The sequence below is a fragment of the Coregonus clupeaformis genome, chromosome 5 (genome assembly GCF_020615455.1).
Source record: "Coregonus clupeaformis isolate EN_2021a chromosome 5, ASM2061545v1, whole genome shotgun sequence".
NCBI lineage: Eukaryota > Metazoa > Chordata > Actinopteri > Salmoniformes > Salmonidae > Coregonus > Coregonus clupeaformis.
This window is the reverse complement of record NC_059196.1, coordinates 20801661-20815587: the sequence shown is the minus strand read 5'-3', so window position 1 is coordinate 20815587 and position 13927 is coordinate 20801661. Positions and strand designations below refer to the sequence as shown.

General features: G+C 40.9%; 1 protein-coding gene across 2 annotated transcripts in view; it reads right to left on the bottom strand.

Annotated features, from left to right (window-relative positions):
- LOC121564564 (transmembrane protein 255B) overlaps positions 1 to 11119 on the bottom strand; it is a 45160-nt gene extending 34041 nt beyond the window's left edge. The window contains exons 1-3 of one of the 2 annotated variants that reach the window (XM_045215786.1): positions 10913 to 11119; positions 9642 to 9784; positions 7931 to 7993 (exon numbers count right to left, since the gene is read on the bottom strand). In XM_045215786.1, the coding sequence (XP_045071721.1) occupies positions 7931 to 7993; positions 9642 to 9784; positions 10913 to 10973 (267 nt within the window). In that variant the 5' untranslated portion in view covers positions 10974 to 11119. The remainder of the gene's footprint in view (positions 1 to 7930; positions 7994 to 9641; positions 9785 to 10912) is intronic. The other variant, XM_041875835.2, reaches the window with a different exon arrangement.
- Positions 11120 to 13927: the final 2808 nt, after the last annotated feature.

The window sequence follows — 13927 nt, the reverse complement described above, 5'->3', positions numbered from 1 at the left end:
TACAAAATAAAATGCATTATTATTCCCATACCATTATTACAGAGAATCTGACAAGTTATGCTACCCTCTGCCTATTGGCTACTTAGCTTATTCAAGCCTGTCTCAAAATACAACACTGCCCCTTTAAGACAGAAAAAAAGCTCTTTACATGACTTGCTGTTCAAAGATGGCTAGAAATGCACACGCTTTCTGCTCTTGTAGGAAGCAACCACTCCCCCATTGATGACTAGAAATGTGCTATTACTGGGCTAATAACTCACTTACTAGCAAAGAATATGAACAAATGTACACACCTGGCTACATGCAGCTCTTGCTTTGATCTCAAAACAAGCACATCTACTTGCGACCACTCATGCTGTAAACACAGTCCAGTTCAACGTGAATGGCACAGATATATATATGGCAATGGTGTATTTGCATATAGGGATACTGCAGCTCTGATTGGTTATGGCGCACCGGTCTGTGTAGAGTATGGGCCTGAGTCGTGCCTGTCAATGCAATAGAATCCTACTCCAATGCGTTCTGCCTACAAGAAAATCTCTTGCATAGTTCGTTTTGTATCAGTATGTTGCATGAAAGTGGTTAATATTGTGTTGATTCGATCACAATTCGCACAGTAGAGGGGAACGTTGATAGTGTTAACGAAAGCGGAAAACTAGAAAGTTGACTGAAGATCAGTCTTGGGCTTTTCAGCGCGAGCTGATATTTATTCTGCACGGCAGTCCCGGGGAAGTTGCGCGACCGCACACGTGCGCAGCTTAGAGGGAACATTGCTTATAATATGATGCAGCCACCACTATGTTTGAAAATATGTAGAGTGGTACTCAGTAATGTGTTGTATTGGATTTGCCACAAACATAACACGTTGTATTCAGGACAAAAAGTTAATTGCTTTGCCACATTTTTAGCAGTATTACTTTAGCGACTTATTGCAAACAGTTAGGGAGGCATTGGAAAACCTCCCTGGTCTTTGTGGTTGAATCTGTGTTTGAAATTCACTACTCGACTGAGGGACCTTACAGATAATTGTATGTGTGGGGTTCAGAGATGAGGTAGTCATTCAAAAATCATGTTAAACACTATTATAGCACACAGAGTGAGTCCATGCAACTTATTATGTGACTTGTTAAGCAAATTCTTACTCCTGAACGTATTTAGGCTTGCATAACAAAGGGGTGGAATACTTATTGGTGCAAGACATTTCCACTTTTCATTTTTTATTAATTTGTAAAAATGGCTAAAAACATAATTCCACTTTGACATTATGGGGTATTGTGTCTCAATTTAATCCATTTTAAATTCAGGATGCAACACAACAAAATGTGGAAAAGGTCAAGGGGTGTGAATACTTTCTAAAGGCACTGTATACACTGAGTGTACAAAACAACCCTTTTGCCCTCAGAACAGCCTCAATTCGTCGGGGCATTCTCTAAAAGGTGTTTTAAGCGTTCCACAGGGATGCTGGCCGATATTGACTCCAATGCTTCCCACAGTTGTGTCAAGTTGGCTGGATGTCCTTTGGGTGGTGGACCATTCTTGATACACACAGGAAACTGTTGAGTGTGAAAAACCCAGTAGCGTTGCAGTTCTTGACAAACTCAAACTGGTGCGCCTGGCACCAACTACCATACCCCGTTCAAAGGCACTTAAATCTTTTGTCTTGCCCATTCACCCTCTGAATGGCACACATACAAGGCTTAAGAATCCTTCTTTAACCTGTCTCCTCCCCTTCATCTACACTGACTGAAGTGGATTTGACAGGTGACATCAATAAGGGGTCATAGCTTTCACCAGGATTCAACTGTTCAGTCTACAGTGCATTCGGAAAGTATTCAGACCCCTTGACTTTTCCACATTTTGTTACGTTACAGCCTTATTCTAAAATTGATTAGATTATTTTTTCCCCTCATCAATCCCCATAATGACAAAGCAAAAACAGGTTTTTATAAATTTTTGCACATTTATTACAAATAAAAACCAGAAATTCCTTATTTACATATGTATTCAGACCCTTTGCTATGAGACTCAAAATTGAGCTCAGGTGCATCCTGTTTCAATTGATCATCCTTGAGATGTTTCTACAACCTGATTGGAGTCCACCTGTGGTAAATTCAATTGATTGGACATGATTTGGAAAGGCGTGTCAGAGCAAAAACCAAGCTATGAGGTCGAAGGAATTGTCCGTAGAGCTCCGAGACAGGATTGTGTCGTGGCACTGATCTGGGGAAGGGTACGAAAACATTTCCGCAGCATTGAAGGTCCCCAAGAACACAGTGGCCTCCATCATCCTTAAGCGGAAGAAGTTTGGAACCACCAAGACTCTTCCTAGAGCTGGCCACCCGGACAAACTGAGCAATCGGGGGAGAAGGGCCTTGGTCAGTGAGGTGACCAAGAATCCAATGGTTACTCTAACAGAGCTCCAGAGTTCCTCTGTGGAGATGGGAGAACCTTCCAGAAGGACAACCATCTCTGCAGCACTCCACCAATGAGGCCTTTATGGTAAAGTGACCAGACGGAAGCCACTCCTCAGGAAAAGGCACATGACAGCCTGCTTAGAGTTTGCCAAAAGGCATCTAAAGGACTCTCAGACCATGAGAAACAAGATTCTCTGGTCTGATGAAACCAAGATTGAACTCTTTGGCCTGAATGCCAAGCGTCACGTCTGGAGGAAACCTGGCACCATCTCTATGGTGAAGCATGGTGGTGACAGCATCATGCTGTGGGGATGTTTTTCAGCAGCAGGGACTGGGAGACTAGTCAGAATCGAGGGAAAGATGAACGGAGCTAAATACAGAGAGATCCTTGATGAAAACCTACTCCAGATCACTCAGGACCTCAGACTGGGGCAAAGGTTCACCTTCCAACAGGACAACGTCTCTAAGCACACAGCCAAGACAATGCAGGAGTGGCTTTGGGACAAGTCTCTGAATGTCCTTGAGTGGCCCAGCATGAGCCCGGACTTGAACCCGATCGAACATCTCTGTAGAGACCTCAAAATAGCTGTGCATTCAACCTGACAGACCTTGAGAGGATCTGCAGAGAAGAATGGGAGAAACTCCACAAATACAGACGTGTCAAGCTTGTAGCGTCATACCCAAAAAGACTTGAGGCTGTAATCGCTGCCAAAGGTGCTTCAACTAAGTACTGAGTAAAGGGGCTGAATACTTATGTAAATGTGATATTTCAGTTTATTTTTATAAATGTGTAAACATCTTTTGCTTTGTCATTATGTGGCATTGTGTGTAGATTGATGAAGGGAAAAAATAATTTAATCCATTTTAGAATAAGGCTGTAAGATAACAAAATGTGGAAAAAGTCAAGGGGTCTGAATACTTTCCGAATGCACTGTATGTCATGGAAAGAGCAGGTGTTCCTAATGTTTTGTACACTCAGTGTTTTTGCATAAAACTTAGTTTTTTAATCTTTTGCTAATGAATATTACTAACAACAACAGATTAAACGATTTTGGCCAAGGGATTAGTGGAATACGTTCATGGGGTGTAGTAAAATACAATGTAATATTATTAATCTATAATTTATGTTCTTAACCCTGGGCAACATGGACCTGGGAGACTCACTGGGATATTGGTAAAAAGAAACATCATATTTTTAAAACCGCTAAGTTTTCTCTCTGCCTCATGGAAAAATGTGTAGAATAGCAGGAAATTAGCTTGAAAACTGCAATTCCAAGAGGCGGGTCTTTAAAATGTTCCTTCCCAGGGTCCAAAACTTGGTTAGTGCGACCATGCACTGCCGAATTCATTGTAAAACTTATATTTTATTTTATCTCACTCGAGTTGTGTTCTGATTATGAGGGGGTCCCTGATGAATTTGCTATTACAAAAGGGGTCCCCAGCCTCTAAAAGTTTGAGAATCCCTGCCCTAATAAACACTACCCTAACCTCAGAGACCGCTCGTAGCAGAACTAACCTCTCTGCACATGGTCAATGGTCTGTGATCTCTAATGGGAGATGAGCCTAAGTTGGTAAGTAAGTAGCCTAAACTAAACCAGGGTGGTCTGGCAGGACTGGAGCCCTGGCAGCCATTCTGGCCAATGAGCTGGTCCCTACTCCGTGACAGCCACTGAGGTCATGTCGAGTCTATGACAATATCAGTTTAACAGATAGCTGGACGTGTCTATCTTGGACATGATTACAGACATGATTAGAATTATACAAAATAACAGTGGCCTGTTATATACTGAACAAAAATATAAATGCAACATGCAACAATTTCAGTTACAGTTCATATGAGGAAATCAGTCAATTGAACTAAATTCATTAGGCCCTAATCTATGGATGTCACATGACTGGGAATACAGATATGCATCTGTTGGTCACAGATACTTTTAAAAAATAACCACTCGCCCACACAACGCCATACACGTGGTCTGCGGTTGTGAGGCTGGTTGGACGTACTGCCAAATTCTATAAAACAACGTGGCTTCTGGTGGTGGCTTCTGGTAGAGAAATGAACATTAAATTCTCTGGCAACAGCTCTGGTGGACATTCCTGTAGTCAGCATGCCAATTGCAAACTTGAGACATCTGTGGCATTGTGTTGTGTGACAAAACTGTACATTTTAGAGTGGCCTTTTATGGTCCCCAGCACAAGGTGGACCTGTGTAAGGATCATGCTGTTTAATCAGATTCTTGATATGCCACACCTGTCAGGTGGATGGATTATCTTGGCAAAGGAGAAATGCTCACTAACACGGATGTAAACAAATTTGTGCATTTGAGAGAAATTAGCTTCTTGTGCATAAGGAAAATTTCTTGGATCTTTTATTTCAGCTCATGAAACATGGGACCAAGACTTTACATGTTGCGTTTATATTTTTGTTCAGTGTAATAATGCTTAAAGATAAACAGAACTGACAGACAACACTCTCTATCTCTCCCCCCCCCTCTCGTAACACTCTCTTTCTCGCGGTCTCCCTCTGTCTCTGTTTACCTACAAGCATCATTAAAAAGGCTTCTTTAACATTTATGTGATTTTAATTGGAAAATGCTCTTGTTTTCTTATACGATTACAAGAACCGTAACAAGAGACAGAAATGAGCAGGTGAGAATAATTAGCAGCAGACTGCTTTACTTTTATAGGTCACTAATGTTGACAGATTTTCTAAATTCCAAGAAAACTGTGGAGAAATGTAATTGCAACAGAACAACAGCTAACAATACCCATCTGGAATCATTTTTAAGAATCATTCATGAACTATTGTGTGTGTGTGTGTGTGTCACGACTTCCTCCGAAGCTGCCACCTCTCCTTGTTCGGGCAGGCTTCGGCATCCTTCATCGTCACCGGCCTTCTAGCCACTGCCGCTCCTCATCTCATCATTCCATTTGTTTTGTCTTGTTTATTAAACACACCTGGTTCATATTCCCTCATCAGTACCTGTATACAGTGGGGGAAAAAAGTATTTAGTCAGCCACCAATTGTGCAAGTTCTCCCACTTAAAAAGATGAGAGAGGCCTGTAATTTTCATCATAGGTACACGTCAACTATGACAGACAAAATGAGAGAAAGAAATCCAGAAAATCACATTGTAGGATTTTTTATGAATTTATTTGCAAATTATGGTGGAAAATAAGTATTTGGTCAATAACAAAATAACATGATGTTTCCACCCCCATGCTTCACAGTAGGTATGGTGTTCTTTGGATGCAACTCAGCATTCTTTGTCCTCCAAACACGACGAGTTGAGTTTTTACCAAAAAGTTCTATTTTGGTTTCATCTGACCATATGACATTCTCCCAATCCTCTTCTGGATCATCCAAATGCACTCTAGCAAACTTCAGACGGGCCTGGACATGTACTGGCTTAAGCAGGGGGACACGTCTGGCACTGCAGGATTTGAGTCCCTGGCGGCGTATTGTGTTACTGATGGTAGGCTTTGTTACTTTGGTCCCAGCTCTCTGCAGGTCATTCACTAGGTCCCCCCGTGTGGTTCTGGGATTTTTGCTCACCGTTCTTGTGATCATTTTGACCCCACGGGGTGAGATCTTGCGTGGAGCCCCAGATCGAGGGAGATTATCAGTGGTCTTGTATGTCTTCCATTTCCTAATAATTGCTCCCACAGTTGATTTCTTCAAACCAAGCTGCTTACCTATTGCAGATGCAGTCTTCCCAGCCTGGTGCAGGTCTACAATTTTGTTTCTGGTGTCCTTTCAAAGACACTTTGGTCTTGGCCATAGTGGAGTTTGGAGTGTGACTGTTTGAGGTTGTGGACAGGTGTCTTTTATACTGATAACAAGTTCAAACAGGTGCCATTAATACAGGTAACGGGTGGAGGACAGAGGAGCCTCTTAAAGAAGAAGTTACAGGTCTGTGAGAGCCAGAAATCTTGCTTGTTTGTAGGTGACCAAATACTTATTTTCCACCATAATTTGCAAATAAATTCATTAAAAATCCTACAATGTGATTTTCTGGATTTTTTTCTTCTCAATTTGTCTGTCATAGTTGACGTGTACCTATGATGAAAATTACAGGCCTCTCTCATCTTTTTAAGTGGGAGAACTTGCACAATTGGTGGCTGACTAAATACTTTTTTCCCCCACTGTACGTGTTCCCTCTGCCCCCTTGTCTTTGTGTGTGATTGTTTATTGTGGAGGTTAGTGAAGCTTGGTGGAGCTCCTTGTATTTTGTATCGCTGGGATATTTCCCTGTGTGCCTTGTATTTTCCAGTGCGCCTGTTTTGCGCACTGGAGTGTTTTTGATGCGTTACTGCGGTTGCGGAATAAAGCCTGTTATTCTGTGATTTACCCTCCTGCGCCTGACTCCTTCGACATCACCTCATCACAGTGTGTGTGTGTCTGCACTGCAGGCATTGAGATACTTTCCAAGCCAGGCACATTTACTCCTCTATGCTGGGGTCCCCTCACTCTCTCCATCTCCCTGTCTTTCCTCGACCTAACAAGTTCCTTTCTGTTTATACACTCAGTATCTCTCTCCTTTTTCAAAATGTTTGCCTCTGCTGGATAAAATGAGATGGTATGGAGGAGCCCCACACATACTCATCAATATCCTTATCCACTACACACGCACACACACACACACACACACTACTCTGTCCATCTTCTCAAACTTGTTAATGACTAGTCCTGCTGTGTGAGGTGGAGAACAGAGAGTACCATGGGATGTGGTTTGGACTGGAAAGACACAGCGTTGGCCATGCTGAGTCTGTTGGCCTGAGCTTGTTGAAGATCAGGTTCTTTAACTTTGCATTCTATTAGTTGGTGTGTAAAAGATTGGCATGCTCAACCCTGAATTCTACCCTAGAAACAGTGTCTTTGTTTACAGCGATTATAAGGGCATATGTTTCACTTCAAATATCAGCTGGCTACAATGATTTAAATCTTTCTAGACATAGATCTTTCATGACTATTATCCAATGAGTTTTAGGGTTTTTCCTTCTATTTTTTACAGACCATATTTCTGGCTTTTACACCAAACTGAGGCTGTGGCTGTGGCTTGGATACCACACCACTCTCTATTCTTAATCACTCCCACTCTCTTTGACAGATAAAAAAGACAATCAACTGAAAGATGCATTACGGAAATACACTGAAACCAAAACTCAACCCTAAGTAACCTCTTTTAAAACTACTCATTTGGTCATTAGCCCTGTAAACACTGTGCATCAGAGGCAAGCAACATCCATGGGGTGTGCATGCTTTTGTAACAAATGGTCCACTATCAGCTAAATCAGGTGTTAAAGTGTTCGGCTTAGAAAAAAAGCCTGCACACAGCCTGGAGTTACCCAAATCAATCTCTGCTGTGCATGGATGCAACTATAACCAAGAGGATGAGAGAGAGAGATGGATCAGGTGAGAACATGCTGGGATAAGCAGAGGAAGAGAGAGAGAGACCATTATGGAGGAAGGATAGTACAAATGTGACAAATGAGTGAGGAGTAGTTGTATGTACCAGCTGTTTTCGGTTTTCCTCCAGGCAGAGTCCAAGAACACCCAGGAAGGATCCAAAAACCAACTGCAGAGATAAAATAGAACAGCCACTGTTAGAGCGATACCAGCAGTTGGCTCTTACTGTAGAGAACTTTACGCACTATTAAAAGTCATGTAAAGTCAAGGGATAAATAACAGCTCCGTTCACTGATGTTATTGTTATGCAAAGATTATTCCCTGGCGGACTACTACTACAACAGCATTGGAAGCGTCAATGAACTGTGCAGTTGAATCACTCCACTAATGTTACTCCCAAATCAGAATCGAGTTGCGGTGATCCAGCAGAAGAAATGCTAAGGTTTAAAACGTGGACATAATAGAAAATGCACCTGTTAACAACATGGCTGTGTCTTATCCATGTCAATCTAATAATACCACTCATAGAGATGGATAGAGGGCAAACTTGCCACAAAGCCTGTTTTAGCATTGGCAGCGCCATTGGAGATTTTCACAGTTTTCAAGTAGTCAACTGGGTGGAACTTCCTATTGGTTGAGAATAAGATATTAACTACTTTAAAAACGGATAACAACCAATAGCGCTTCCCATGATGTCACAGAAGCGTGGACTCTCTTTCCAACTCTATAATGCCACTACAAAACAGAATCTAACTTTTATTCAATATTCTCTATCTTACACTGAGTAATCTCTTGTGGACAGATCTACGTAAACATATCTGACACTGTAGAACTCTCGGAAAGGAATGGGATGTGTGGGATAGCGAGCAGCAGTAGTTCCGGTGTTTGGGTTTTTCGTCACTGGTTATATGGACAAATGACAATTTCGCAGTTGTTAACATATTTTGAATTTCCGAAGGGGACATTCGGCCTGTAACTTGCAAAGAGAGAAGGTTAAGCACCTAGTTCTAGCATCTCTTGATCCAATCTTTTAACACATATGGACCCATAACTTAATCGAGCAGCTGACCAATTACACAATACTTTAGTTCTGGGTTAACTGAGATTATACACTTAGAAATTATCAGTCTTCAAATGTATATAAAATATACTGGAAAGATTTACTGGCTTTGATGTGAATAACAGCCGAAATATATGTTGTTTGTCTGTCATGTGCTATAATAAGATGAGGGTTTGTTCAACAACACGAATGATGACAGCTCTCACGACATTTATGAGATTTTAATTGTCATGATTTGGAAGACATCTTGTTTTGCGGACAATGACTCACAAACCACAGTTTCCCCATCTGTCAATAATTTCTGAAGACCTGCATCCTTGGCATTACAACCACTTTATTCTTAAGGTCTGTGTTGTTTTTTTATGACAAAAAGAGACAAAATTAGAGAAAATGTGGTTGTTGTTAAAAGTTAAATTATATGTCTAGAGATCCTGGTTCGAATCCAGGCTCTGTCGTAGCCGGCCGCGACCGGGAGACCCATGGGGCGGCGCGCACAATTGGCCCAGCGTCGTCCAGGGTAGGGGAGGGATTTGGCCGGCAGGGGATGTAGCTCAGTTGGTAGAGCATGGCGTTTGCAACGCCAGGGTTGTGGGTTCGATAAAATAATGTATGCACTAACTGTAAGTCGCTCTGGATAAGAGCGTCTGCTAAATGACTAAAATGTAAATGTATAGTGAGTCATTTTCACCAAAATGGCAGATGAACATAATGATGATAATGATGATGGTGATGATGATGATAATGAAGATGTACTTACAATGACTCCAGAGGCGTATCCGGTGATGCTGAGGCTCTCTGTGCGAGTGGTGGTGTAGATCCCCAGAATGACCAGGACTAGGGACAGACAGAGCATGCCCAGTACCAGCCATATCGCCATCCTGTTCCTCCTCTTCATCAGTTCTGAACCCACAGATGCATAATCAGTCACAATACTATTTCACTGTACAATGTATACCTAGCCCAGGTGGGTTAAAGAAGGGTTAACACTTGGGGCCCCAGTAGGATAACCAGAAGGGGCCCACAAAGTTTTGTCCTCAGTACCCACATTGGCCCCACATGTGGTTGCCATGTTGGGCTTTATGTGGGCTCATGTTGGGCTTCATACCCACATGTGGAGCCAACGTGGACACTGAGGACAAAACTTTTTGGGTTCCTGTTGGGTTTCCCTCATGGGGCCTGTAACCCATATAGGCCCCACATGGAAATGTTGGCTGGGACCATTTATGATAAAAACTAAATAAAAAGTTACATGTTTATACTGAGAACTCTGGCACAGAGAGGGAGCAGATTGGCTCCAGTCCATGATTTACTATTTTCTAAATAATAAGGATTAGTAACATGATGGTAATAATAACATGTAAGATGTGTTAGGCCTAATTTATTGTGCAGACTGTCATACTGAAAGGACAGTATAGAGAATACATATTAAAAACCCTCAGACAGAGAATAACTCCACATATGCAAAACAGCTCTACCAAGTCTCCAAATTGATAATTAGCCAGTATAATAACCACAATGGGCCGAATTCTAATTTGTGATCAGTGCATGTAAAAATCTCCCATCAAGATCAATACATACACGTCAGTCAGCGTTCTTTCCATTGGCAGGTCTCAAATTACAATAAAGTCAAATGCAGAAAATCAAAGTAAATCTTAAAAACGACAGTTAAACCTGCAAATAAATGTCATATATTTCTTTCTTTGATTAATGATTAGGCAAACTACTTTGGGGATTATAGGCTATGTCAAAATGCTGCACAAATAATTTGTTAAATAAGCATATCATTTACATAGTTTTCATGTATACAGACAAAAATCACATACAGACAGAAATCACTTTTCCTTGACCAAAACGAAATCCTTTCAACTAAGCTATTTAATTGTTGCTGTCATAATTTACAAAGCATAATATGGTAAAACAGTAGGCCTAATTCAAATACAGTAGCTTACACTAATTCGCAGTATAGGCTAAGCAACTGAAAAAACACGCATTGAACGCATTGAATCATAATTGAACTCTATAGCCTACCCGCTTGACTGAGAGCGGGCTTCTCCCGGTCCGCTGCGTCCCGAATGGCCCCGGTTGTCATGCTCCCCTAACCGATGTTCCTCGGAGTATAATATCCACAATATCCCTGAGTGAGCCAAGGCGCTAAGTCTGCTGTGCTGATATCAGAATACCTCCGCACGGTCTGTTGCGCATGGAGCTCTTCAAATGTTTTATAATGGCACTGCGCGCACGGTTGGCCAACCTGTTCCCCAAATATGCACGCGTAATATCCCTCTCCTAGCAGCCTACAGTTGCGATGATGCGCTGCTCACTTGTTACAAAAGGACTAGCCTAATAATAGGAGTTTTCTTCTTAAGTCATTGAATCTTACTGTGAATGCTTTTCTTGTTTATTCAATTGGCCGGTTAAAAAAACAAACGCTAATCTTATGAGAAATTGTATAGGCTACTTTTACAATCCTACATTACTATACCTTGAGATGTTTAACTAAAATGAAGATGAACCTACATATGTTTTCAACATAATATATCTATTCATCGTGGATGTTTTTTTTCATTCCCTCTCCCACTTTACTCTGTGGTTCTGCTTAGAGCCTAGATCATTATTATTGTATATAATGTATATGTACTGGTGTTACATTACTGTATATTAATCTTTCTGAAAAATCACTGTCTTAGAGGTGATATGATAATGTACAGCTTTAGCACATGGGAAAGATGAGCGTTGTCATATACATCTAGATGGATGAGATGGCATGGACATAAACTATATTTGGACATGAGTACTGCTGATTTCCCTTGTTTAGGAGAAACTAATCATTTTCAGAGTAATACAACGCAATAATGTGGACCATTAAACATCATTATTAAATATGATCAGCTAAGCTGCAGTTCATGTCAAAATGCATACATTTTCACTCTATGTATTGTATTTTTTGATGAGAAAAACTCCAGGCCCTATAGGTATAGCCTACTTATTAGTAGGTCTCCGTCTCAGAGTTGTTCCTGGCCATGCTGGGTCATGGTCAGGAAGAATTCTGGGCCTTATATGTAATATTTATGCACGCATGACTGTAAGTCGCTTTGGATAAAAGCGTCTGCTAAATGGCATATTATTATTATTATTATTATATTTTATTAAATACCTAGATGTGCACAATGTTACATTTATCAGTACATCTACAGCATGTCATTTTCACTTGACAGTAACTTAGGTAATTAACAGTTTATCTATGGTAACTTTGGTAATTTATACTTAAATAACTTTTTTTATACTTGAATAACTACATTTGTCATATAAAGTATTAATTTTGTATATCCATATTGTCCATGAGTTTCTATTGGATAGACCATATAGTTAAAGAGAAAATAGCATAATTAATGGGAAAAAAGCATCTAATCAACAATGGCATTATTTTCTATTCACTCCAACTCTTCCAACTATTGACTTATTTCACAAGTGCCACCAGTTTGGCGCCAAAATATTTACAACAAAGACATTTTAACATAGCTAGTCAAATAAATAAGTGGGTAAAAATAAAAAGATATTTCATGCTGAAACCCTCATATTAAATACCAATGGTATTCACTAAGTTGATGAGTTATATTTAGGATAATGTTTTGTTATTCTATTTTTGTATTTTTTTAAATCATATTTTTGTATAGGCTATATATATTTTTTTACATGTGATAAGGTAACACAGGGTATCACGGCTCAGGCTAAGACCCAGATGCAGACACAGGAGGCGGATAGTACGAGTCTCACAGTTTATTACAGTACAAGGGGCAGGCAATTGGTAGGTCAAGACAGGCAAAGAGTCGTAATCCAAATCAGAGTCATGCAGGTACAGGACGGCAGGCAGGATCAGGGTCAGGACAGGCAGAAAGGTCAGAACTGGGAAGACTGGAAAAGCAAAAACTAGAGCATGCGAACACGCTGGTAGGACTTGACGGAAAACGCAGGTATAAATACACATGAGGTAATGGGAGACACCTGGTGGGGGTTTGAGACAATCACAAGACAGGTAAAACAGATCAGGGTGTGACACAGGTGGCCGGAGATAATTATAGACACATGATAATCTGAAGTACCCAAAAAGGCCACTAGATGTCATGTGATAACTTTCAAGGATTTTATGTAATTTACCCAAATTCTGGTAGTTGAACAATGCTTGACTTGGGCAGGAGCTCAGAGGAGCTGAGTACTGGCACCTCAAATGTTCTACAGCTTGAGTTCCTCTTCCTCTCAAAATATTAGCTCAAAAACCAAAATGAGTGCTGGAACCTATTTTAGTCCAAGTCAAGCATAGTTTACTGGTAAACTTAGAAAGTTACCAGTAATATACCCTCCCTTTGCAACCCTATGAGTGCTTATGAGAGCAGTGGTTATCGGGTAAATCAGTGAAAGAATGTGTATGGCAGGTAGCCTAGTGGTTAGAGCATTGGGCCAGTAACCGAAAGGTATCAGGAACATTATATTCCATTTTGTTGCGACTTGAGCGATACCCCTCCCTCCATTCTACAGATAACTGCTAAAATAAAGGAAACACTTCTGACAATGGCGATCTCACTCTGATGGCAGGCGCAGGGTTCAGTGAGGTGCATGAGGAATAGCCAACTGTGTTTGGCTGATACAAGTGGGGTGACTTGTAGGTACTACTTCTGAGAAATAAGGGGTGCAGGGCAGGTACCATAAAGCAATGGTTCCTAAACTTTTTCACTCAGGCCCCCCTTGCATCATTGGGGAACATCCCGCGCCCCCACCCCCACCACGTCTATTTCTATGGGCATAAGCACTGTCCATGCACTGTCCATGACACAAACAGTTCACACCCCTCTTGTTGGCGGAGATACACTTTTTTTTGCCATTTTTAAAGCTCAAACATTACAACAAAATCAATGGGCAAAAAAACTAGCTAAAAAAATGTACTGACATGGGCTAGTTGATCTGGACATTTCTGACAAGTTATAAATAGTAATGAATTTGATTTTCTGTTTGTATTGTCTCCTGACTAATCAGAAATGTTGAAAAATG